The 27,093-nt window shown below is 46.0% G+C and overlaps 1 protein-coding gene across 2 annotated transcripts in view; it reads left to right on the top strand.

Moving 5' to 3' along the window:
- The window catches only part of Tbc1d2b (TBC1 domain family member 2B), a 67,173-nt gene that overhangs the window by 36,499 nt on the left and 3,581 nt on the right, over positions 1 to 27,093 (top strand). For both annotated transcript variants that reach the window (XM_051207308.1, XM_051207316.1), the window contains exons 4-11: positions 6,852 to 7,015; positions 8,355 to 8,590; positions 9,569 to 9,952; positions 14,335 to 14,445; positions 15,390 to 15,583; positions 17,847 to 18,341; positions 20,667 to 20,784; positions 25,277 to 25,462. In XM_051207308.1, the coding sequence (XP_051063265.1) occupies positions 6,852 to 7,015; positions 8,355 to 8,590; positions 9,569 to 9,952; positions 14,335 to 14,445; positions 15,390 to 15,583; positions 17,847 to 18,341; positions 20,667 to 20,784; positions 25,277 to 25,462 (1,888 nt within the window). The remainder of the gene's footprint in view (positions 1 to 6,851; positions 7,016 to 8,354; positions 8,591 to 9,568; positions 9,953 to 14,334; positions 14,446 to 15,389; positions 15,584 to 17,846; positions 18,342 to 20,666; positions 20,785 to 25,276; positions 25,463 to 27,093) is intronic.

Below are 27,093 nucleotides of genomic sequence, written 5' to 3' on the forward strand. Positions count from 1 at the left end.
CTCTTCATTTGACACTCTAGTCTGTCTCCTGGGTAACTGTTTTCCAAAACTCCCTTTGTCTGGGCCTCTGCATGCCGGCCATTTGCTTCCTTCCTCTCCATCTGAGAGCCCCTGCCTCACCGTGTAACATCTTTCTGCCAGGGACCCTGTTTCATCTCTTGGAGCCCCACTTGCCTTGTGGGTGTCTGATGGAGCCCCACCTTTTATCTCCCAACCCCCAAGGGAAGGGGGTGGAGGAGGCAAGGGCAGGGCTGGTTCCCCACACCCTGCACCATATCATACTTCTCAGTAAAGAGAGCGCTCTGTGTTCCTAAAAGTGTCAGGAAACCACAAAGAAGACTCTTGCTTCATTTTTCAGGTTAAAAAGCTGAGGCTTAGCGAATTAAAGTGACTTGTTCAGGGCTGTGTTACATGAGTGTGTGACAGAACTGAAAGGCACACCCAGCCTGGGTTGCCCGGCACGATAGTGTCGATAAAATAACAAGAATGTGATGGAGGACTGTTAATTAGCCAGGTGTTTACACTTGTGCAGCCCCATCTGCCCTCGGAGTTAGACAGAATGAGGTGGAAACAGGCCTACAGCATTGGGTACTTCCCATTTCCTTGAGCTCAGAGTGACTGTTTAACGTCTCTGCCTGGAAAAGAGAACACATGTCACTTCTTGTACGTGACAACTCTCCAAGCAAGATCGGAGTTAATGTCGGCAGGAACAGTGCCAGCTGCGCTCTGTTGTAGTATTGCGGGGTGTAAGAGGCAGATTCCTTGAAAGGGTTCTCAGCCGTGCCTCTGCATAATTGGCTGTCTCCAGCAAGTAACAAGTCCCTTACCATTTCTCATTTGTGAGTAATTATGCATACCACATGTGATGGACTGGGTGATGATAAGTTAATATGAACAGACACTGTAGAACAGAGCCAGGGACTCCATTTTAAGGAAAGTGAATGTTCACCATGTTGGGTCTTGTGACAAAGCTCTCTCTATGGAATTCCAGAGTGTTCTCTGTATAAGTGAGACGTTCACAGAAGTGGGATACTCAGACAGATCTCAAGTGTTTATTTCTTTCGTTTCTTTTGGCTTGTGGGCATGCTTTAGGAAGTTGAGATTATCTGGGTGGAAGGAGAACCTTTGTATATAGTTCCAGGGGCTGGAACATGCTAAGCAGGCTGGTGCCCTCTGAGCTACAACCCCAACCTGGAGAGAGCATAATGACCTTAGAAACAGTAAAGCTATTTTTCCCTAAAGGGAATGGCTCAAATGCTGTATTTTTGAAATGGATTCAAATTAGTGCTAAACTTGAGTGTGATCAGGATGTGAGGACACCATGTGCTGTGTGTGCATGTTGTACTCGTCAGTTCAGTTGGGGCCTTCGATAAGGCTCACCTGGTGAACTGAGAATTTAAATTCCACACTGTTGTACAAGACTTGAGGGCCCATGCTCTGCTCCCACAGCTGAGCTATCGATTTGCCAGTGTCTGATGGCTGATGCTGTTTTAGTTACTGTTCAGTTGCCGTGACAGTACCATGACCAAGGCAACTTAGAAAAGACAATGTTTGATTTGGGGATCATAGTTGCAGACATTTAGAGTCCCCCATCATAGTGGGAACTTGATAGCAGGCAGGCAGGCAGGCAAGCAGGCACTAGAGCAGTAGCTAGGAGCTTGCATCCTTATCTCCAAGTTGAAAGCAGGAGAACTAACCGGGAATGACCTGGGCTTCTGAAATTTCAATGTCCATCCCAATGACACCTCTTCCAATAAGACCACTCTCCTAATCCTTCCCAAAGAGTTCCACTCACTGGGGACTAATATTGTAATATCTGAAGGACAGTCTCCTTCAAACCACCACAGATACTCATTGTGTTATGTGATTGAATCACTTAGTAATCCCTTAAAATATAGATATATTTTCTATTAAAAAAAGTTAGATGCTTAGTGAGGAAATTGATAAAGGTGATCATGCCATTAGAATATTGTTGAGAAAATGTGGATAACATGGTGAGGAATCAGGAAAAAAAAAAAAAAAAAAAAAAAAAAAAAAAACTTGTTAAAAGCCTGTAAGATTCTAGGCCTACATTGCAAGTGTATGTCTTTTATTCCATTGCAGCAGGAAAACAGGATTGGAAAAGTCAGGTGACATCTTGCAAGTGTGGTTTATCCAGGCAGGACAGACTGCAGCCAGCAGCCCTGGCAGTCGAGTCCACACTCACTCGTGCATACGTACCTCTGTCGTAGGTGTAGTTATTTTTACTTGGTTTCCTGCTATAATGACTTTCTCCTTTAACCTGACCCTATCCAGATCACACCAGGTAACAGAGCTAGACCCCATATGAACTTCCAGGTGGTGTGAATAATCACTGCCTCATAGAGCTGGCTGTTAGTGCTCAGCCAGTGGTGGCTAGAGGATGTAGAGCCGTAGGCATTGCTCTAACTCTTTGGGGCCATAGACGTAGAGGGTCTTCCCTTCATGTCAGGAGAGCACCCCTCCCCCACCCCCATGCATGGGAAGGCGGAGCTTGCTGGGAAGGTGTGCTCACCTTTCACAGTTGTCTCTGCTGGGTCTTCTACTGGTTCTGCTGCTGCTGCTGCTGCTGCTGGTTGTGTCCTGGGCCCTTTGTTTCTGCTTTTCTCGTGACCACTCAAGCCTGGCAGCAATGTCACTTGTATATATGACTCAAGTTCCCAGGAATCCACTGGTTTTGCCATCTAGGGCTTTGCCTGGTGACTCATCTCTTTCAGAGTCCCATTTCAAAGAGAAGGCCACCCCAACCCAAACCAGTGCCCAGTTATCTGGTGCATTTGGGGAAGTCATCCGTGTCTGGGCTATGTGCTCCTTGCTCATATTTTCCTTGTTTGAAGGCATAGCTCAGTCTTTGCAGTGAAGTATGAGGATTGTAGTCATGGTGCTACCTTGTGGGTGTTTTCAGAACTTGGCCTTCTGGAGGGGAAGCACAGGGATGGTGGCTGAAGGAGTTGGCCAGGCTATGTGTGTTGCTGTGTCGATACCCAGTCTCTGCTAAGAGCTTCCTGAAGCATGAGATTGTTTGTACTTACCACTTCTTGCCAGCCATCCTTCCCATCTTGATTGGAACCATGCACTTCCAGGGCCTTATTCATTAGCAGGACTACTGTAGCTTTAGAGCAATCATGTTTATGGCCTGCAGACTGAAAGACCTTAGCCATGGCTGGGATGACACATGACTCAATATAGGAAACCAGACCCCAGAGAATATCAGTCTGTTCCTTACCCAAGACCATCAAGCAGTTAACCAGAATCTCCTATTTTAGTAGAGTTGGGGAGTAAGCGGGGAGGAACAGTTGGTGTCTTCTGCTGAGCCAGCTGGATCCACTTGTTGCAGGAGCCTGGCTCAATTCATTCTGCTGTTAGCCTTGCAGAGGCATCTCATGGACTCAGATAACCCAGCATGACCTCTCCAACTTAAGATCCTTCCTGTAATTACAACAGAGTCCCTTTCCTACAATTTAGATGTGGACATCGTAGGCAGTCGGCACTATTTTTCCCATCGTGATGGCTTTCCCCTGGTTCCTACTTTCTCTGTCTCTAGCCTCCTCAGCACTTCTCCATCTCCTGTTGGAGCCCTGCATTGTGATGGGGGCCATCGGGTAGACCCAGTGGTGGAAAGCACAGCCTGGGCCCTCGATCTTCTCTGAAATACTCAGAATTTAGACCCTCTGGCCTACATAAGACAAGAGCTGCCTGGCTTGCATGCTGCCACCCACCAGCTTCATTCAACCTGTCCTTTTTCTTAGTCACATGTTTCTACTTGATAGTGAAAGGCATGCTTGCTTATAAGAAAAGAGGCCTGCTCATGCTGAAGAGCTCAGAGCAAAAACTGAGGCCTTTCTAAATCCACATTCCAGAAGTAGCTACTAGAAATGGAATTATATATGTAAGCACTCTGGAATTTTCTCTGCCTGTTAAAGGAGACCCTGCAGTACACATTGTCCCGGCACCTTGGTGCTCTGACTTTTCCTCTAGACGTGCTTTCTCTGTGACAACCAAGCCATGAGGCCCACTTAACCAGAGCTGTGCTCTCCCTTGTAGAGTGAGAGCCTTGGCAGTGATAAGCAGTGATAGGATATGGGTGACAGCTTCAGGATTCTTGGAGTAGAGTCTGGAATGGCCCAACTCAATAGCTCTGCCGGGGCCGTTGTCCTACAGTTTGGGTGTACAGTTTGCATGTGCCCTTTAGTTAACCTGTTCCCTGCTTGTGGGTATCTGCTCATCAATTCAGAGGAAGAAATGCTGAGTCACCTGCAGTGAGAGGAGACCTTCTGTATTGTTTTCTTCTGACCACGGTCTGAGAGAAGAGAGCTGAGTGCTACCCCTTGGGGTAGCCTGCTTCCTGCTGCCCCCCCCCCAGCCTTCTATAAGTCCAAACCTCCATCTTAGCCCACTTGTCATCACTGAAAGAGGTTGGGGTGCTGGCCACAGTGGCTGTGCAGGCAGTATTCCAACTGTAGGCTCAGGAGAGATTTGATGGGACATTTCCAAACCTGTCTCTCAATTTCTGAGATTACAGTGAGTATTAAGTATATAATTACTGTGCTGTTTGAGTATCTTTAAATTATATTTATTTATTTGAGAAAGTATGACACAGTGTGTTGCACAATAACAGATTAGGTTCTGCCAAAGCACACTTGCCTAGAGTTTGGTTAAATGGTACTTCAGCTAAAAGAGACTCGGCTTTGAAGCCAGTCTCGTTTCTCATTACACAAGCCTTGGCAGTTGTCACAGCACTCCAAAGCTGTCCCTCCGCTACAGGACTTTGCGACGGCCTGGAAACAAACCCTGGGAGGGAGACAGAGTACATGGAAGTTAGTTCTTGAAACTGCCTTTCTTCCTGCCCAGGCTGGGTTTGGGTCTTCTCCGCTCTCGTTTCCCCTTTTCCTGTGGACTTTAAGAACGAGAGCGGCAGGCAGAGCTTGTTACTACTCTGCTTGCCACTCATCAGCAGTGAGCCCTGCACACCACTCTTCAAGAAAAGAACAACGACCACACATTGTGAAGCTGTGGCAAATGGCAAGGAGGTTTTGTGGGAGAGCAGGACACAAGGAGTTTGGGGCCTGGAAAATGTCACCAAACTGTTGAGGCAGGATCACAGGTTCTGGGAATGTACAAGGGTAGAAAAAAGCATTTGTGGGACTTCCTTTTCTTCCAGAGCAACTATTTTGAAATCATTTTCTCTCCAGTTCCGGGGTGTTAAGAAGCCAGAGTTGACCATGACAATAGTGTGATCATTAGGCTGCCCTGAGTGTTGACAGAGCCCCTCTGTGTATAGAGCCAGGGACCAGAAGAGATTAGGCTTGGGTACCATGCAATGTGCTTACTTTGTATTTACCTCTGGTCTCAGTCCTTAGTAAGGAAAGGAAAAAAAAACAAAACAAAAACAAAAACCACTGCCAGGACTTAGTGTAATCACCAGGTTTTAGGGACTCCATCTTAAAACTCTGTGTGTGTGTGTGTGTGTGTGTGTGTGTGTGTGTGTGTGTGTGTGTGTGTACTACAAGGCCAGTTCCAGGTGTTCCACACTCTCCTGAATACTGGAAATTACTTTTGTTCTTAACTTTAGCTGTTGTGGCTGTGATACATTTTTTAAACTAGTATATGCTAACTAACAATGCTTTTTTTAAATTATTTTATGTGTGTTTTGCCTACATTTATATCTATGTACCACATGGATGCCTGTGGGCAGCCAAAAGTAATTGTATGCCTTGTAACTGAGAGTTATATATGGATGTGAGCTGCCATTGTGTGCTGGGAACCAAACCAGGGTCATCTGTAAGACCAACAAGTGCTCCTAATCACTGAGCTACCTCTCCAAGCCCAGTGTTTTCTTTTTAAGCACTTACTGGCCATTCATAAACAGATGCTTCTGGGCTTAGGATGGGTTACATGATAGGGCTATACCCTAATAAGCCTAACAGACATTGAAAATGCCAAAAGGCAAGCGTGCATTTTATATACCTCACCCAGCAAACATTGTAACTTACCTACATGTACTCTGTAGAGTACCTGTTGTGTACCCTTGAAGTCATGTGGTTCCCTGGAAGCTACTCCTGGCTTGAGAGCATCTTACTGCGTATCACTAGCCCAGGAAAAGTCAAGCTTCAAAGTCTGGTTTGCAATGTATGTATATTGCTTTGGAACCATCATTAAGTTTAAAAAAAAAAAAAAAAAAAAATCTTAAACCCAACATCAGAAGTTAGGAAACTGCCTGTATTTTTCTTTTTTCTTTTTTAATTTGCTTTTCTCCTTTCTTGATCAATTTTAAATTGAGTTGTTTATCCATCTTATTGGGCTTTAAGGGTTCTTAAATAGTCTAGACATGAGCTGGTGAATCTTTTTACGCCTTCGTGGAAGATTGGTTCACCGTAAGTGTGAGGAGCGGCTGACATGAATAATGCCTTGTGTGTTTTAGTTTCTCCCTGTATTTGTGCGTAGGAATTTCATTTAGGAAATGCTGTCACTTTAATGAAAATATATTTGTTGATGAAAGTATAAAATCCAGTGTGAAGCTCTACAACTTCAGAATAGCTCATCTAACGGTACAGAAATTCACTGAGATGGATAGACTTTGGATCTGGCTAATTATGGTGTGTGACTTTTCTTTAAGTAAGGTTTTTTGTTGTTGTGTGTTTTAAAGAAAAAGAAAGGTTCTTCTTCAGTTTAACTTTGCTCTCCGTGACACTGCTGTCAGTGGGTACTCACTAGCAATGTATGTTTTCTAGTTGTCCATACTCTCAACATCACTTGGTGTTATCGAGTCTTCATTTTTATCAGTCCTGTATGCAATTGCATTTTGTTTTTTGTGTTTTCTTGTTTTTAAACAGAAATTCAATGACATCCTTCCGTCCTGGGAGAGGGCACAGTGAGAGTCGCAGGACTGTGTTTTACACCAATGAAGAGTGGGAACTTTTAGACCCACCACCTAAGGACCTAGAGGAGTCCCTGATACAGGAAGAAAGGAAGAAGCAGACGCCTGAGGGGAGCAAAGGTAACGAATGCACCTGTGCTCTGCTGCTCTCTGCACTGCCACTTGTCTCCTCCAGGGACATAGTAGACGTGTGTTAATGGCCAATTCATAAAGGTTTGTAAAGTGCTTCAAGGAATAAATGTCCGTCTAGCCCAGTGACTGCAAACCGTTCCCAGGAGATAGAATACCTGCCATGCCTCTATGCACAGAAATGCTGCCTGAAGAAACTTTGTACTTAAGCCAGGTGTTGTCAATGTAGTTCTGGGGCCTGAGAGGCTGAAGCAGGGGGATTGTACATTTAAGAGCAGACTGGGCTGTGTAACAAGACTCTGTCTCAGAAGTTCTCTCTCTCTCTCTCACTCTCTCTCTCTCTCTCTCTCACATACACACACATACCACTTTTATATACATACTTGAGGTGTATTTTAAAAGAACAGAACATACTGTCACAGATTCTAGAGAACTGGTTACATTATTTATTCCCATTACTGTAATACATAACCTGAGGTAAACTTACTTACATAGAGAAAAGGTTTACTTTGGTTCACAGTTGTAGAGATTTTAGTCTATGACCAATTGAACCCATAGCTTTAGGCCTATGAAGGTGCATCATGATGGGAACATGTGGCCAGGAAGCAAAAACGGGAGAAGGAAGACTGGGTACCACTATCTAAAAGACTTCACATTAACCCCCAGTTCTCATCACCTTCCAGAATCACTACCTTAAGCTGGTGACTTAAGGCTTTGGGGAGACATGCTAAACCCGAGCAAGTCCCCAAGCCAGAAACCTGCCCCTCTGAGTTGTCATGAAGCAGGCACACTAGGTATCCAGCGCCACTTAGGTGCCAGATGCTGGTGCCCCTTCCAGTCTCTGCCTGACCGACCACAGAGGGCCACTCTGTGCTCCTAACAGCATAGATGCCTTTGTCTCCCATAGCTTTAAACAATCAAAATTCCATAGTACTTTTGTGTCTCCTGTTTATATTTTTTAATATACTTAACATATATTTGGATCATTTAATATGTAAAGTCACACTTTAAAAATGTATTTATACTTAAAAAAAAATTCATTTTAGTTTTGTTTTTATCCAAAAACAAATGAGTAAAAATAAGAAGCCAACAACTGTCGAGTGCATCTTTAAAGTGTTCATGTTATATAGTCTTCTGTAAAGAGTACCCCAGCAAGGACTCCCTGCTGGCTCTAGATCTATTGGGTGTTCTCTACAATGAGGTGGGACAAAGTGACATCCAACTGCCCTGCTTTCTTCATGGGTTGAAGAGTTCACACCCCCTCAGAGGGTGATCTGTAAGGATACCAGAAGGTTTGACTTGCTCAGAAACTTTTTTTTTTTAAATATAGGAATCACTAGTTCAGGATTCCCCTTCGAGTTTGGACGGAACCCTTACAAAGGAAAGCGCCCCTTGAAAGACATAATTGGATCATATAAAAATCGCCACAGCAGTGGTGATCCTTCAGTTGAGGGAACATCACTGGGTGGTGGAAGCCTCACTAAGCCCGTCTCTGAGATGCAGCTGCAGATTCAAAGCCAGCAGGAGGAACTAGAGCAACTCAAGAAAGATCTGTCCAGTCAGAAGGTAACTGTGTCTTGATTTCTGTGCATCCCTTGAGCAGGGCAAAGACCAGGGAGTAAAGTGCTTGCTCTGCATGGGCCCTTTCTTGAAGCCCATGCTGCTGGGGCCTCCATCCTGTGCACTGAGCTATGCCCATCATTAATTCAAAGACCCTAGACCATGTGGAGGGAAGGAAAGCGAGGTTGCAGGTTACTGCTGTCGGCACTCACACCCAGTTCTTCAGCCTAGAGGTCTCTGAAGTTTCCATATCCTGTCAGACAGTACTATTTTTCTAAGCTGTTCAGACATTCTTCTACCTAATTGCTGGACAATTCAGTGAATCCCAGTGCCTGGATTTTTTTCCTCCCCCCCCACCCTGTTTTATTCATAATTATGTGTGTGGGTATGTGAATACAGGCATCCATGGAGATCAGAAAGGGTGTCAAATCCAGTAGGCCGCCCAGCATAGGCTCTAGGAATGACACTAAAGACTCTCTGCAAGAGCGGTATATGCTTTTAACTGCTGAGTCACCTTTGTAGCTTACACACACACACACACACACACACACACACACACACACACACACACACACACACACACAATGTTATTTATTATTTTTGAGACAGCATCTCGCTGAGTAGCCTAGAACAATTGCTCCTTCTCCAACACTGGGATAACAGGCATGTGCCACACGGTACTTCACAGATCCCTTAGTACTGATAAACATGTGCCAGGGACCAATGCTAATCACAGCACGCACATCCTTTATTTCCAGCTTCCTGCTATTGTTCTCTGCAGGCTGTATTTGTGGAGGAAATTTTTTTCCTGTCTATTTTTGAGATCTTTCAAGAGGAAGTTCAGTATTAAATGTTTCCAACAAAGTTTGTTTCTGCGTTTCCTCAAATTCCAGTGATTACTTATGTAACACTGTTCTGATTTCTGTCTTTGTCCCCCACACCGTGGTTCTCTTACCCTTCACCTCATCATCTTCTTGGCTCTAGGAGCTCATTCGGCTGCTCCAGCAGACAGTCCGGTCGTCTCAATATGACAAGTATTTTACGAGCCACCAAATCAGCCAGGGGGTCCCCAGGGACACCCTGGAGCTTCTCCATCAGAAGGACGAGCAGATCCTGGGCCTCAGTGGCCAGCTGGAGAGGTTCGGCCTGGAAAAGGAGAGTCTGCAGCAAGAAGTGAGGACGCTGAAGAGCAAAGTGGGCGAGCTCAATGAGCGGCTGGGGATGCTGATGGAGACCATCCAGGCCAAGGACGAGGTCATCATCAAGCTCAGCGAGTGTGAGGGCGGTGTGTCTTCGCCCACCATGGGACCCACCTCTCCTTTGGCCACCCCAACCAGCAGAGACCAGCTGGAGCTGGACAGGCTAAAAGTAAGGGCAGGGTGTGGGCTGGCTTTTTAAACAGAAATCTCAAACTCCGTTAGCTCCATCAGTTTTGATCCCTAGAGGTGTTGTCATCGAGCTAATCTGGTAAGGAGCAGAGCTGGGGGCAGGGCACGCGGCTCTATAGTCAGTTTAAGGAACTTCCAACACTGTTGCCACTGCTGCTCTTGCCTGCCTGGGACACTTTTGGCTCTCCTGTCCCTTGTTTAGGAGTATTTGAAACACCCCTCCCCTCTTATTTATCTCAGTGTCAAGACTTCATTATGCCATGGAACATATGGAGGTTGTCAGTTTCCCCTTCTGTGTACATGAATGCAAACACAGACTTAATTTGCACAGCCTCCCATGGGTAGTCAGAGTAGGGCAAGCTGGAAAAATGGACACAGCTCCAGGAGTCCAGAAAAGAAGCCTGGTCCGCCGATCCGGTCAGTGCCGCCCTTTGAGATGGTCCAGGGATGGGAGGCTGGCTCCTGAGTAGAAGGGAACTGGGATGAGAAGCAGCAGATGAGGCGGGGGGGGGGGGGGGGAGCACTCCCCCTCTGGGAAGCAGGGGCAGCCTGCCTCTTATGCCTGTAGAGAACCCTGCTGGTCTAGACTGTTTGGGCTACTGAGGAAAGCTGTAGAAAAGACCAGTACATCTTTGCTGCCAAGCAGCTCCTGAGACTCTACTGGAAACATTGTAGATAGACAAACGTCCCCAGGGATGTGGAACATTAGGTAGAGCCCAACTGACTCCAGCAGATCCCAAGTAGGCTATAACTACTGAGCTATTGTCTTCTTGCAAATAATGTGGTTCCCTGTGTTCAAGTTCCAAATGGAGTTTCTCCTTGAAGGGTCCAGGTGTGTTACTGTTGAGATTGTTACAGTGTGTGAGCATCATGGCTTCCAGCATCTTCATTTGCCAGCTGTGAGCTGAGTGAGTGCCGGGCAGGCTAGGGACTTCAGAGTGAGGAACACTGAAACAGAGGCAGCATTGTTGGAACGTGTGGGTAGTCTCTTTAGTGACAACACCCTTTGGATACACAAAGGCCAGCATGGTTTATTTTGTTTGGCGTGTGTGTGGGTTATGTTGAGTGCACATGTATGTATATGCAGGTACACATGCACAGATGTGCTCATACCTGTGGACCTGGATATTGATACTCCTCCATATCTCTCCTCCTTATTTTTTGAGATGAAGACTGAACCCAGAGCTTGCCAGTTGGCCTGGAAGCTACAGGGATCCTCCTATCTCCACATTCGCTACTCTAGGGTTATAGAAGCACTGTCCATCACACAGGCTTCTATGTAGTAATGGAAATCCAAATGTAGGTCCTCATACTTGTGCAGTGGGCCTTTACTGCCTAAGCCCTCTCCACAGCTCCCAGTAGGATTTACTAATGAGGAACCAAAACACCTCTTATTCTATTTACATCTACTATAAAGCAGCCTTTATTATTTTATTTATTTATATTTTGAGACAAGGCTTCATTCTGTAGCTCAGGCTGACCCAGAACTCACTGTAGCCCAGGTTTGCCTCAAACTCAAGGTAATTAATTCTTTTGTGTCCATGTCCACACCTGGAATTTCCAGGTGTGAGCTACCATGCTTGGCTGTTTTTCATTTGTTTCTGTTTTATTTTTCTTTTTACAAGGAGTCTTAGTGTTGCCTGTAGAAGTCAGTTTTGTTTATATGTTCAACCTTAAATGTCCTGTTCCTTCCTAGGCACGGTAGTGACACACTTAGTGGCTGCACTTATAGCATGGGTTTTCCAGGTGGTTTTGTTCTTGGAAGGAGAGAAGTGTATGGCACTCAGTTCCCCCAGGGAGCTGAGCCGCAGTATGAGAATGGGCCCTGTAGCTGCTATGACCGCTGAACCTTTGGAGACTGCTAACTTACCTCATCCAAAGTGGGCCATCCTCGTGTCCTTGTGTAGCTGGGGTGACTTTGAATGAGTCATGAGGATCTTTTCCTCAACATTTCTCAACAACTTTAAAGCTGTGGCTCCAGACTTCCCAGTGAAGCTTAGTGGGGAAGCTCTGTAAGTGACCAGTGGTTGTCAGGCGCTTCCTAGCGGGCAGGGGCCTGCCTAGGTCAGGACCTCATATTGCTGATGTTGCTCTGCATGAGCCTGTTACTGCAGTGAGAGCCAGTCCTTCCTCCTGGAAGAGTGTAGGGACCTCGCACCGAGCTCAAGCCTTCCACGGTGTTCTCTGACTATACCAGTGACTTCAGGTCTTTGCCTCATCTGTCAAAAAGTGCTGCTACCCGTGGGGTATTATGAGAGCTGAAGGAAGTGGTCCACATCTGGACCCAGCACCTGGTGGAGTATTTACTGCCAGATGTTATTATTACTTCAACATTCTCAAGAAAGCATATTGTTGATAAATTGTCGGTAGATTGGAGCACAAATTTTACACTAAACTACACAGCCAGTGGGGACCACATGCCTGTCACTTAGTCTTTCTCCTCACAGTTCAGTGTCTTGAGGTTCTCTCGTGCCAAACTTCCTTTACCTGACCTGCCTTTTAATAATGTATTTGTTCACTGTTTTCAAATACAGTATTTTTAAGACACTAGAAGAGAGAAGAAAATGCCATCTTTGGGCAAGAAAGGGACACATTAACCTTCTTTGGGGACTAACATTTTCACTTAAGTACTTGGGTTGCCAAGGCTAAGTCAGTATGGTGCAAGGGTTGGGTTGTAGATGAAGAGGCTCAGGACCCCAGCCTGGCCCCCAGAGCTCCGAAGCTGGCTTCCCAGCATAGCAATCAGTGAATGCATAGTCTCCCTGGCCCAGGTCTGCTGGGAAATAATGTCAAGAACAGCTCCTGGGACTCAGGAGGTCTAAGTGAGATCAAGACGTTCACATGCTTTGCCCAGGGTTCTGTGACCCATAATGTGTTCCATGAGTGCCAGCAAGTTGTGGGCACCAGGAAAACCTTTCCGGTTCTTCTGTATCTTAGAAGAACAGTGTATACCCTAAGGAAAGTCCAGTCATGAGTGCCAGCAAGTTGTGGGTACCAGGGAAACATTTCTGGTTCTTTTGTGTCTTAGACAAACAGTGTATACCCTAAGGAAAGTCCAGTCTGGAGACTGGGGAATATCTGGAGAAATATTTAGAAATGGTTGGAGCAGAAGGGGTGTGGTTGCAAAAGGTGTCATTTATAAGTAGTCTTTAGAAACCAGTCTTTTTTTTTTTACTCTTTTTTTATTTTATTTTATATAACCAAGTCCATCCAAATGAAAACAAACATTTATAGACAATATTTGGGAATTTGGGCGCCGTTCTTTCCAAACTACTTCCTGCTGGTAAGGGGCGCTGTCATGGGGGATTCGAAGAAGATTCAGAAATCCTGGCTGTAGTCCCGTCAGGCTGCTTTGTCCAGCTGTTTTGAATGTAGGATCACCTGGTACTCTGTAGAAACCACAGTCTTAAAGATGGTTCTAATTCATCTTCACTTAGAAGCTTCCTTGGTTATCATGAGGATGGTCTAAAGGAGTCAAGTTCCAGAGCATTTTACATGAATATTCTTCCCTGCCGAGCCACAGCTGTACTTCAGTAGAACAGGACAGAACTTGTGACCATAGGAGGCAGAAGCAGGCCAGATCTCTGAGTTTGAAGCCAGACTAGTCTACTTAGTGACTTCTAGGACAACCAAGGACACATAGTAGAGAAACCCTGTCTTTACAAAAAAAAAAAAAACTTTGTCTCCAACTTGTTATGTTCTCTCAAATACAAAATAAATATTGGAGAAGTAAACAGTTGGTCAGACTACTGAAGGGCCTGTTTTGTTCTTGGTAATTTGTGGAGTTGGTTCTGGAAATTAGACCCAGGGCCTTGTGCCTTAAAGGCAAGTGCTTTACTACTGAGCTCACCCTCTGCCCTACTGTATTTTTCCTTTAGCTTTCCCACAGTTTGAAACTTTGCAGTATACAAAAGTGAGTACTAGATTGTAATGTTCACCTTCACATGCCGTTCTTAGTTAAGGGCTTTTATACATTTTCACTTTTTTAAAATAGAAGCTACAAAGAATATGCTCAGTTTCTCTGGTCTAAAGGAATGTTAAATTATTGCTTTTTTTTTTCCTCATCACCATTTTAATGGGTATGAATAGATTTAGAAAATACATCCTGTTTATTTCTTCTGCCATCAATTGAGAGAAATCTCCACTACTCAGTAAATGTCCTGTCCACTTCGTTAAACAGCCATTCCCACCTCCTTCTGCCACCACTAATGGCCAAAAAGATTCGTCAGAACACTCCTTCTAACATCTTCCAGTTCGTTTTTAGAACTTGTTCTCACTTAGCAGGACTCCAATATGCTAATTATATAGCATAATTAGCCAACATACAACCCACATGAATTGATAAATATTTTCCCCCAACAGGATAGTCTGCAAGGGTACAAAACCCAAAATAAATTCCTAAATAAGGAAATTTTGGAACTCTCCGCTCTACGAAGAAATGCAGAAAGGAGAGAGAGGGATCTGATGGCAAAGGTAAGTCAGGGTGGGTACATTTTACCACTGACGGGAGGGAGGAAAGTGTGTTTAAGTGAATGTGCTTTCCCAACCACCATGTTGGGGAAACCGTGTCTGCTGGTATCGAAACATATGTTAGGTATGTCCCGTACATTTTGTTTGTGGATGACAAAGAGATACTCTCACACGTGGCTTTTTCCATACAGTTTTAAGGTGTTTATAGAGGTGAAAATGAACTGAATTACAGGATTCTCCCAAATTAGAATTATCTAGGTTTTTGTTTATGCTGTTGAGATTTAGTTTCACATTTGAAACAGGAATGGTGAGTATATTACCATCTTCATAGATCCAGCAGGGTTGGTTTGAGAGGGTTGGTATAAGTATAAGGGGACCACAAGCATCCAGCTGTGTGTTAGTGAGTTATAAACATCTGACATTTGTCCAAAGCTGTTTTATGTGTATGCTATTTCTGAGCAGCCTTCTGAGCACACTTCTAAAGCATATTCCTGCATATTTGCCAGGGTGAAGTTGATTTTTCTGATCAGGTAGCAGATGGGAACTAGTCCTTCCTGGACAGTTGGTGTCCTAACAGTTGGTATGCATGGTGGGGGTTGGGGGGGGGGAATCATGGCCCTTGTAACCAAGTAGGATTAGGCTTGAGCTCAGTAATTGGCTCGTGATGAGTTTTGTTGCTCATTCTAACCATGTTGAAGAGTGTTACCAATGCTTATCAGCATCCCTTCTGTGCCAAACTCATAAAAAAGAGAGGGGAGCCATAGCAGGCCATTTTAACCCTGAAAGGGTCTGTGGCATGAATTAACCTTTCACCTGTGTTAGTTTGTGGCAGGCTCACTTCCTAATCTTTTTGGGCTTGCTGGTTTGGGCTCACTGGTTGCCTAAGGTACCTAAGGGTGTTTATCTCTGAGTGGAGGTAACACCTTACCACCTTACATTCTCTGCAGTATTCTAGCCTGGAAGCCAAGCTCTGCCAAGTAGAAAGTAAGTACTTGATACTGCTTCAAGAAATGAAGACACCAGTTTGCTCAGAAGAACAGGGGCCTACCAGGGATGTCATAGCCCAGTTGCTGGAGGATGCTCTGCAGGTTGAGAGTCAAGAACAGCCGGAGCAGGCATTCATTAAACCTCATCTGGTCAGGTAAATATACTTGACTCTGTTGGGGCATTTTACCCATTTATAAAATTCCCTTTCCACAGCAGTAGACACTCATAAGGCACTTAACACTGTGTCTTATCTGATGTCTGTGACAAGTGCTGTAAGGCCAGCAAAACACAGCTTCTTCTGCGTCTGGCTGGTGACTCTGTGTCTGCCTTTCCTCTTCCCAGAGTTCTCCCTGTCTGGTAGCCCCTGCCTATACTGCCTTTGTGGCTACTGGCCAGTCGGCGTTTTATTAAACCAGTACAAGTGACAAATCTCAAAGTGAACCAGAGCATCACCCCACATTGTGTTGGGACTAGGAAAACTGCAGGTTGGCCTGGTGTACCCTCCTCTTTGGTCTCTGTCACTGAGACACAGCCTTTCCTCCAGCTTCAGACATGCTGGGACCGTTCCCCAAACTGACAGAGCCTATCAGCATTGGCTGTGCTGTTCAAATGACGGAAATACTTTAAGAATATAACCAGCACCATTATCACAGGACACTTTTTGTGTGCTGGGTACAGAAGCGACTAAGTGGTTCATGTGCAGTATTATATGAAATGCTCAATGCAGGTGGGTTTGCCCTCACTTTGTAAGTGAGGTGGCTGAGTTAGGAGGTGGCATGGCATATCCGGGTTATACAACCTATGGGACATGGATGAGACCCCAGTCCAGGCAGTCAGTGTTGCAAGTTCAAGGGTGCTTCCCCCACATCATACGTGGCTGCTTTGTTCATAGCTGTTGGGAGCTGTTCTGAAGTGTGTGCATTCTTCCCATGTGCGTTTAGGAAGTTCTATGCATTCTTTCCTGCTTTACAGAACTTTGTTACATAAGTAGACCACAGAGGCATTATTGCATCCACTCATGAAAGGCACTTAGGACCTTTCTAGTTTTCTTAGTTGCAAACACCATGGTATATGTTCTGTGTGCCCAAGCAAGAGTTTCTCCGGGATGTAGAAAAGAAACGAGATTCCTGATGTGGAGGAAGTGCACGTCTTCAGCTCCACTAAATTCAGAGTTCCTAAGACTTACACAAAGCTGTGTCAGAGCTTTGTACTAGATTCTGGCTCTGCCTCAACTCATCACAGACTTAGCAGCAACTTCCCTCTCATAGAGTTCATAGGTCAGAAGGCAATATAAGGTCTTACTGGTTTGAAATCACAGTTTAATCAAGGACTGGGCTCCTTTTTGGATCTTCTGGGGAATAGTTCATTTCCGTCATTAAAAATGTTGGTAGACACAGCTCTGGTAGATATAAAGTGAGACCCTGTTTCCTAGCCTCTAGAGACCACCTGCACTTCATGGCTCATAGCCCCTTTCATCTTTGAAGTGTCAATAGCTGCTCCAGTCCCTGCACACACACACATCTTTCCTGCCTCTTCTATTGTCGTTTTCATTCTGATCTGTTCGTCAGCTTTTCCTTTACCTTTTTGAAGGGTTCGTGTAGCTATCCGGTCGCCTGGTAACCCAGACAATCTCTCTTAATTCTGTAACCATCTTTTCCTTGTATATAGTCACAGATTTCAGGAGTAGGATGCTGACAGCTGAGGCCATATCCATTCCACCAAAGCCTTGATTGATGTTCACATCCAACGTCTTACAAATACCCCTTCCTTGACTTTTTACCTTTTAAAATGATGCCTTGTGGACAGGGATGGAAGCATACGCCTGTGATTCCAGCTACTTGGAAGGCTAAGCCAGAAGGATCACTTGAGCCTAGGCCTTTGAGGCTAGGCTGGTAACATAGAAAGATACTTTTTATTATTATTAAAACAATACCTTTTAAAGCATGACTTTGTTGCGGATATATAAAGACACAGACATGTGCAATGACATAATCATACAGATGGATCTCTTTTTTTTTCTCTCTCTCTCTCCTTTCTTTCTTTCTTTTGAGATAGTGTCTTTCTCTCTACACCCTGACTGGCCTTGAACTTTCACTCCTCCCTCTTCAGCCTCCTGAACACTGAGGTCAGTGGTGTACACCACCCTGCCCCATTTGGGTCAGTCTTGTTCGGTGATAATACCTGTATTTCTTTTTGGTTCCATCTGCAGAGTTTTAATCCTTCTGAAATTGATTTCCCCCTATATGCTATGGAGAGTCGATCTCATTTGGCATTTGCCATATAAACAGCCAGTTGCCCCAGCCCTACTCATTGAGAAACTTATGTGCTTGATGGTCTGAAATATGTCCCGTTTGACTGTACCCTTTGCCAAACAAAGCCGTGCCATTTCTCCTGTCCCTCTTGTTATTTATCCACAGTGAGTTTGACATCTACGGGTTTAGGACTGTTCCTGATGATGATGAAGAAGAGAAGTTGGTCGCCAAGGTCCGAGCATTGGACCTGAAGACTCTGTACCTCACAGAAAACCAGGAAGTTTCCACTGGGGTCAAATGGGAAAACTATTTTGCAAGCACAATGAACAGGGAGATGGTATGCTCTCCGGAACTCAAGAACCTGATCCGAGCAGGCATTCCGCACGAGCACCGCTCCAAGGTGTGGAAGTGGTGTGTGGACCGTCACACCAGGAAGTTCAAGGACAGCATGGAGCCTGGCTACTTCCAGAGCTTGCTCCAGAAGGCACTGGAGAAACAGAACCCCGCCTCCAAGCAGATTGAGCTGGACCTGTTGCGGACTCTGCCCAACAACAAGCATTACTCAAGCCCCACATCAGAGGGCATCCAGAAGCTTCGCAGTGTCTTGCTGGCCTTCTCCTGGCGAAATCCGGATATTGGCTACTGCCAAGGCCTCAACAGGTGGGTGTCAGACTACTGCCGCCTGTGGTTTAGAAACCCTGCAGGCAGCAGGTGTTACCTGGCAGGTCCCTCTCCTCCCAGCTAAGAGAAGCCTGTATTCCAGGGGGAAAGACCCTGGGATGACAGCGTTTTCATGATGCAGTACCCCCACTTCTGTAGCTGGCTTCCTTGTCGGACTGTCTTTTAAATGCCAGCCTGCAAATAGTGACCCGGAGGCTTACTCTTAATTATGAAAGTTTAGCTTTTACTAGGCTTGTCCCCAGCTAGCTCCTATAACTCAAATTAGCTTATTTCTGTTAATCTACATTCTGCCATGTGGCTCGGTTACCTCAGTTCTGTACGACATGTCCAACTTCTTCGGAGTCTCATTGGCATCTCTCTGGCATAATCCAAGTGTCCTACTCCTCTTCCTTTTTCTCCCCAGAAATCCTGCCTATCTCTCCTGCCTAGCTATTGTCCATTCAGCTTGTTATTACACCAATCATAACACCATATCTTCACACAGTGTACAAGTTTCCCACAACACAGTTCTAGAGTAACTCAGGCAGATTCTGCTTCAGAAAGTCTAAGGAGTCAAAAGCTGGCTGGGCTGTGGCTTCATGGTAGTGTGTGTTCTTGGCACAAGTGAGACCCTTGGTCCACACAGGAGTCAGGCTCACTGGAAACATCTCAGAGTCACACTTTTTTCCTTCTTTGTTTTTCTCTTCACACTTAGTTTTAATCATAAGAACATGATTGCATTATTTGATAATTAATGGAGTAAAAGCTTGTGCAGGATCCTGAATGTTTTTTCTTTTTTCTGCTAATTAAAACTCGGCCCTTGTGCTGGGCGGTTGTGGTGCATGTCTTAATCCCAGCACTTGGGAGGCAGAGGCAGGCAGGTCTCTGTGAGTTTGAGACTCCCTTGGTCTATATAGCAAGTTCTAGGCCAGTAAAGGCTACACAGTGAGACCCTGCCTCGAGAAGGAAGGGAAAGGGGGATTAAATAAGAGGGAAGATGTTGTGTGCTTGAGCAGTGCTCCCGTGAGCAGAGTGCGCTTGAGTTTTCATGCTGGTATTAGGCTGTCTGCCTAGAGGCTTTATTGCTGTTGACCTCCAGGTAAGCTGACTGTGTCTACATGTGAGTATTATGGGAGGGAAGGTGGATACCTGGACTACCACTTACTTATAACCCGGAAGAAACCCAATGGCTACCAGGAAACTGTGACTTCTGTCAACAAAGAAAGGGTAGTTCTCTCTACACTTGGGAGGTTAAAGATGACTTCGGTTTCTCTCAAGTCTCTGTTTCAAAACCAAAACCTGCCTAAAGCAGTCTTGGCTTTACTTAAAGCCACAGCTCACACTGAACTGAGTCTGAAACCCGAGGCCAGGGCTCCACAGTGGAGGCCTGCTGGTGCTCTCCTGGAACCATTGTGTGATCTTCGAGGTACCAAGAGCACTGACTCACCTCCACATCTGTCCTGTTAGAGCCTGTGGATTTTAATTGGTGGGTGGGGTAGATTGTTTTTCTTTAGAATACTTGGTATATGGCCCTGCCTTCCGAGAACCTAGCACTTGAATATGAGAACACTACCTCTTTCTGGATTTGTGCTTACCGTGCTCAGCCTCAGTTAAATGATGTCCGGGCCCTTCTGCTTTGGACTCTTGGATGCCTCTCCTGGCATCCTGGGAGCCCCGCCTCTGGTTATTTGTTTTGGGATGTCAGGAACTTTTCTCTGTAACTGCCCTCCAGTTGTCCTCTTCCCGCTCTCCATCCCTTGTAGGGAAGCTGGAGTCACCCTCTTGCCTCTTTAGACCCCTCATGCAGCTCCAAGGGCCCCTGGTGGGGATTCTGTGCAACCCCATTTCTTCCCTCCAGAGAGGCAGCTGGATAATGGAGGAAATCAGATTCTTAAACCATCTCATACTCTGTTACATTCACATTAAACACCAAAACATTTTAAGCAGTGAACTCAAAAGAACTAGTTGCATTCACAAAATATTAGAGTAGAACAGTTCTTTTGTTTGTGAGCCTAGTCTTTATTGGCTGAGCCATCTCTACAGCCCAAGTGAAACATTTTTTACACAAGGCTTGTGGATCATGGGGAGGCAATTTCACTGGGAAATAATTGCAACTTTAAACAAAAACCAAATGACAGAACCAGAAGAATGTGGCTTTTCTCTTCAAGTTTTAGAGAATTTGTCACTTACCCAGAAATCCTCATTTGTCCTTCATTAGAGAAATAGACATTGTGCTGGCTGTTAGAGAAAATGGCTTCAGCAGACATCTTGGTGAAGGCAGGGACAGGAGCCCACACTGACCTTGTTGTCCCTGTCTGCCCATAGGTTGGTGGCAGTGGCCCTCCTTTACCTGGAACAGGAAGATGCTTTCTGGTGTCTTGTCACCATCGTGGAAGTCTTCATGCCTCGAGACTATTACACAAAGACTCTGCTGGGGTCCCAGGTACTTCTAAAATACTCCAGATGTCATCTGACCTGAGTCAGATGGGGTGGCTTGTGCACATGAGTATAATGACTCATCTCTGTGTGTGGACAAGGTTGGTTCCTTCAACCCCCTAGGCTCCTCAGAGAGACAGCCCTTCCTGGCAGTCTATCACAGATCAGAGACTCAGGGAGCAGGCTGGAGGAAATGTAGGGAGACAACGGCCTGCTGATGAGGCGGAGAGCCTCCAGCCAGGGGAAGGGACCCGAGTCGAGAGCAGAGTCTTGGCTGTTAAAGGTACCATAGGAGTAGCTTCCTTGGTGCCCTACCCTGCCTTTCCTTAATTTCTGGAAACAGACAAGCAATGCTCGGTCTCCACATGAGAGGATCTGGTACATGTCCATGGCATGTCCATTTCACACCGGGATCTTGACAGCAGGGGCCAGAATAGAGTGACTGGGCGGGAACAGGCCAGATCATCTGTCTCCACCTGCTCTTGCCTTGGACCTCTCAGGGGGTAGGGCTACCCTAGTGTTCCCCGCTCTCTGCTGTCCTGGCCCTTTTCTCTGTTTCCTGGCTCCCTTGCGCTCAGGTTCCTCCTGTCTCTCAACCACGGCTGTGGCTGCTCCACAGCTGCCTCCCCAGGGCATGCCTGCTCATACAACCTGTCCTTGCTTTCCTTTCTGCTCCATTTAGGCTAGCCCCAGGGGCTAGTGAACACTTCCCACCCTCCGGTAAAGCTGCTGGATACAGTTCACCCTCTAATGGGATACTGGTTCTCTGAGGGAGTCCTCTATTAGAACACATCCCCTGTTCATCTAGAAAGTTCCAAGTCAGTTCCAGTATACACTCCCTTTCACATTGTTACCCTGCAATCCCAGGGCATCTGTAAGGGGTGCTTCAGTCCCTGCCACCCCTGTGATGACTGGTACCTGCTTATCCTCCAGCTAATCAGTGGTACCATCTGCCATCTTAGGATGCCCAGCACCATCCAAACAAATGTCAACACCTGAGAGAGCTACTGTTTGACCAGAAAAAGGAACTGGTATTTAATGAGCCTGGGCTTGTTCTACCAGCTACACTCTCAAATCATACCATGTAGTAACCTTATTGTCCCTCATTTGGCTCCAGAGAAAAGGTCAAAGACATTGGTCTAGGGCCAGTTAGGTTGCCCAGGGGCCAGCAAGGTGGCTCACTGGGTAAAATCACTTTCACCAAGCTTGATGATTTAAGTTTATCTCTGGAACCCACATGGTGGGAGGAGAGAACCTGATCCTTCGTGTTCTCATACCATACTGTGGTATATGTATACACCCCAAAGATGAATATGTTTTAAAAAGGTGCAGCTGCTCTGGGGCTGAGCTGGGGATCGCTCTCAGTCCTTGCAGCCCCCTGCCTAAGCTTGTGCCCTCTGTGCTGGACGTTGGTGCAAAGCTGAGCTCTGGCCTTCCCACAGTTGCCAAATCCAGGTCCTGTCCCAGCTGCACTGATGTCCGTGGACACTTAGAGAAGCTTGCCTGTTCTTGCAATCTCTTCACTTGCTAATTAACTGTGAACTGTTTCCCTGTCAACATGAATTTGTAAACTAGGACATGGACAGCAAGGGGATGAGGCGGTGGTCTCAGACAGGTGGGACCTTAAAAATCGGTAACTAATGCTTTCACGGCGCCTGAAAACATCCCCGCAAGCTCAAATTCAGAGATGATGAATAGGAAGAGTGGAGCATTGCTGTCCCAGCCACTCTAGCTGGGGTGTCATCAGGTTCTTTATACCCTGATGTCTGTGCCGGTTTCATCTCTCAGATGTTCATAACACATGCACTTCTCTACATTACCTCTGAGTATAATGTGTAAAACTGCTCTTAAAGTGAGTGTGCCATCAGTCCCTGTCCTAGCTTTGCCAGAACCCACATCCCCAAGCCTGTCGCCTGCTGCCACTGTGACCCAACTGCTGGCCAGGTTTCCCTTTCTTGCCATCCTTGAAATGCATGTTGTGTGCCAGGACCTCACCAGGCATTGCAGACACCGATGAATGACATACTTATCCCATGTCCTCCAGTGCTGAGTGGAGGAGGGCTGAAACAGGCCTCAGCAAGCATTCCTGGCAGCCTGCGCTATGCCCAGCCCTCTGCCAACCCCTGGACAGCCTCAAGTGAGGCACTGCCATTCAGTTGTAAGAAGAGACGTGTACACACATTTTTCTCTCAATTCAAAGTCACATAGCTGTCCTGTCCATGCAGACGTCTTCCGCTGACCCCACCCGGATGGAATGAACCCTGTGTCATCACTTGGTCTCATGCTCAGATGTCCACCTCTTTTGTTACTTTCCAGCTTCTTCAGTGTGACCCCGGGTCCCCATTGCCAGGGACTTGAAGTGTTGGCAAAAGTGTCATTGCTTGATTGTTGACAGATGAAGTAATTAGTAGAAGTGTGTGATCTGACTGTCAAGGATGGCACTTCCAGGGTAGGGAGGGGAGCAATGCTTCCTGGTGGATAGACACCAGCCCCAGCTTGACCTCTTAGGCAACTGTGGTGCCATAGCTACTGCCAGCTTTTCAAATGTTTTCAGATAATTACGTCTAACAGGGGCAAGTAGATGGGTGAAAGGTGAAGCTGGTTCTCGGGTTCTGCAGCTTTCTGTGTGTAAGTGTGTGTGCACGGTTCTCGGGTTCTGCAGCTTTCTGTGTGTAAGTGTGTGTGCACGGTTCTCGGGTTCTGCAGCTTTCTGTGTGTGTGTGTGTGTGTATGTGTGTGTGTGTGTGTGTGTGTGTGCACGGTTCTCGGGTTCTGCAGCTTTCTGTGTGTAAGTGTGTGTGCACGGTTCTCGGGTTCTGCAGCTTTCTGTGTGTGTGTGTGTGTGTGTGCACGGTTCTCAGGTTCTGAAGCTTTCTGTGTGTATGTGCGCACAGTTCTCGGGTTCTGCAGCTTTCTGTGTGTGTGTGCACGGTTCTCAGGTTCTGCAGCTTTCTGTGTGTATGTGTGTGTGCGCACAGTTCTCAGGTTCTGCAGCTTTCTGTGTGTGTGTGTGTGTGCACTTTTGTTTTTGTTTTTTTTAAGTATTCAAGAAAATTACGTTCATTTTAGCAGTTTATACCTTTGATTTTGTCTCTTGTGTTTGTCAGAGAGCAAATGTGCATTTTTAATCCCCCTATTTTGTTGTTCTTCATCCACTCTAGGGTACATTTATAATGTGTAGAATTAGTTTATAAACAGCACTGTTTTAGCTATTTATTTACTCATTTGTTTTTTGGATTTTGAGAAAGCGTCTTGCTTGGTAGCTGCCCTAGAACTCCAGACCCTCCTGCCTCAGCTTCCAGTACAAGGAGTGTAGGTGTTCCCCACCATGCCTGCTGGGTTTTTTTTTTTTTTTTTTTTAATAATTTAGGTTTTATTTTAGAATACAAAATTGGTGTTTGGCCAGTATTTATGTCTGTGTGAGGGTTTCATATCTCGGAGTTACAGACAGCTGTTAGCTGCCATGTGGGTGCTGGGAATTGAATCTGCTTCCCCTTTCTTCCCTGCTGTTTGCAGACTCTGGAGAAGCTGGTTTTGTAGATCTTGTCATGTGTCAAATAAAATTGATTAGACTGTAACCAAATGCACCTGAGTCCCACTCGATGAGCTGAGCATTGTTCTTTGAAGCTTGTTTCTGTTTTACACACACACACACACACACACACACACACACACACGTTAGATGTTTGTGTGTGGGGAGTCACACACAAAGCAGGGAAAGCCCCTTGGCGTGCTCTCTCAACCCTTTCCTAGAAGCCTGATCCCCGGCCACGGTTACCCTCATCCACTTGTCTAGCTGCTCTGCTCAGCCCTTCCATCCTGTAGGCCATCCTTGACCATTATTCAGCCTTCTGCCCAGCACCAGTGGCTATAGCCACCTGTGGCTTGCCTGTCTTGCAACACTTTACATGTCTCTTAATGCTCGGAGCAGCACAGTGGGCAAGTCAGCTCCCACTGTCTTCCAGACTACAGAGCCGTTTAGAACATCTTTGTAGGAGGGTGGCCCCGGCTCATAAGCAGGATCTGAGATCCACCTGCGATCCTCTGACTCTACTGTTCCTTCTACCCACCCTGCCCTGTTAAGCATGCTCATAGCCATGCCCACTATGTCATATTTCATGTTCAGTGACTCACTGTCCCTGGATTCTTGGGAGTATTAGCAAGCTGGCACCAACCCACCAGCTCTCCTCCATAGCCTGCTTTCACATGACAGGTTGAGCACGAGCCGCTTTTAGGCTGCAGACTACACTTCTTCCCATCCCCTGAGGAGAGAACAACTTAGTGTTCCTGCTGCATTTGAGGTCAGCTGGCCCTGGGCCACAGAGCAGCCTGGTTCTATAATGTGTCTCACCTTGCTCTGAAACAGCTGCGCTGTTGCCTGTCCCCATGGGCTGCACCCTCTGCTCTCTGTGGAGCGGGTGTTGCGGTTTGCAGACCCCAGATCTTTGCTGTTGTGGTTTGCAGACCCCGGATCTTTCTCCCTTTTGTTTCCTCTCCAGGTGGACCAGCGGGTGTTCAGAGACCTCATGAACGAGAAGCTGCCTCGATTGCACGCCCATTTTGAACAGTACAAAGTGGACTACACCCTTATCACCTTCAACTGGTTTCTGGTGGTATTTGTGGACAGCGTCGTCAGCGACATACTTTTCAAAATATGGGACTCATTTCTTTATGAGGGACCAAAGGTGAGTGTACTCTTTCCAGATATACATGCTTGACAGGCTGCGACAGACCATGTCATTAGTGGCTGAGTGGCTGGTTCACCTGGAATGTGTGACATGACCACTGCATCGAAGTTACCTCGGGGCGCTGTGCTCCTACAGGCCTTGTAAAACAGCAGTTACTTGCTCATCTACCAGAAACCTCAGTGTGAAGCTGGACATGGTAGCTCATAGGGAGGTCCTGTCTCTGAATAACTAGCTAAATGCTCGAAGCACTCGCTTTGATCGTGTGAGGCCTCTGGGTTCAGTCCCTACCCTCCTCCTACCCCCCACCACAGTGCACAATAAATAAAACAAACAAACAAACAAATGGCTGGTGGATCAGCACAACAAAAAGCCTCACAGCCTGAGTTTAATTCCTGGAATTGAATGGTAACACTATACACAAGCATATGCCTACACACACACACACACACACACACACACACACACACACACACACACACACAAATAAATACATACATTTAATTAAGTAAAAATAAAAGCAAAACATAACTAAGGATATATAATAGGTGTGCGATCTCTCTCCCAATATTCTGTAGCTTCTCCTCAATTTCTATATTCTCTTCTGTGTTTCTTAGCCCTGTCCTAGAGTGTGGTGTTTTACCTTACTGCATCTTAGAGCTAGTTCCGTCAGCACATACAGGAGCTGTGTTGTAACATGATGGCAGCCCCTGATGGTGGCCACTTTGGTTGTTTGCAGTCTCCTGCCACTTCAGAACAGGCCACACACAGCTCTTCTGAGACTTTCTGCCCATATGCACATACATTTTAGATTTAGCCAGAACTGTGGGATCAAAGGTTAGTGCTGGGGTAACACCAGATTGCCCCCAAAAAAGAGCTTTATGAGGACTGAATCATGGTGGTGCACGCCCTTAATCCCAGCACTCAGGAGGCAGAGGCAGGTGGATCTCTGAGTTTGAGGCCAGCCTGGTCTATACATTGAGTTCCAGGACAGCCAGGGCTACAAAGAGAAGCCCTGTCTCAAAAAATAAATAACAAAATAAAAAGCCTTATGAGTTTACACTCCCAAAGCAGTTGAGTATATATATTATCCCCTATACAGATTCAGTGTCCTTCGTAGAGTGTTACCACTCTTATAGTCTTAATTTGTCATTAATACAAAGAATTCTCAACTGGGATTGTCAGCACTGTCCCTGCTGGGTTGTAGATGAGTATGTGGAGAAAATCATGAACAATTCGACTCTATAAATACCACTTTCTAAGTATGATACAGTGGTGGCTGACATAGGCCTTCAAGGCTCTTAGATGTGGAAAAGAAAGCAGTTTGTTCCAAAGCTTCCTGGACTTGTAAGATCACCAGGAGTTCATCCCCCACAGCCTTGCCCAGAGTACCCCAAAAACAAATCAGCACAATCGATTGATGACTTCACTGTATTGAAAAGTTGGTCAGACTTCTGCTCACCAGCCAAGGCTGTGACTGCCTCTGGAGTTGCAGCTTTACATTTTCAGTCAAAAAAGCCTGGATTTGGTCTTACGTAGAACTGGTTCCTAGATCAGTATTCTTTGTTGAATACAAAGGTTAGCCAAATGTGAAAGGATTCCACAAGTCTCACTTCTTAGGAATATTTGTG

The sequence above is a fragment of the Phodopus roborovskii genome, unplaced genomic scaffold, assembly GCF_943737965.1.
Source record: "Phodopus roborovskii unplaced genomic scaffold, PHOROB, whole genome shotgun sequence".
Classification (NCBI taxonomy): domain Eukaryota; kingdom Metazoa; phylum Chordata; class Mammalia; order Rodentia; family Cricetidae; genus Phodopus; species Phodopus roborovskii.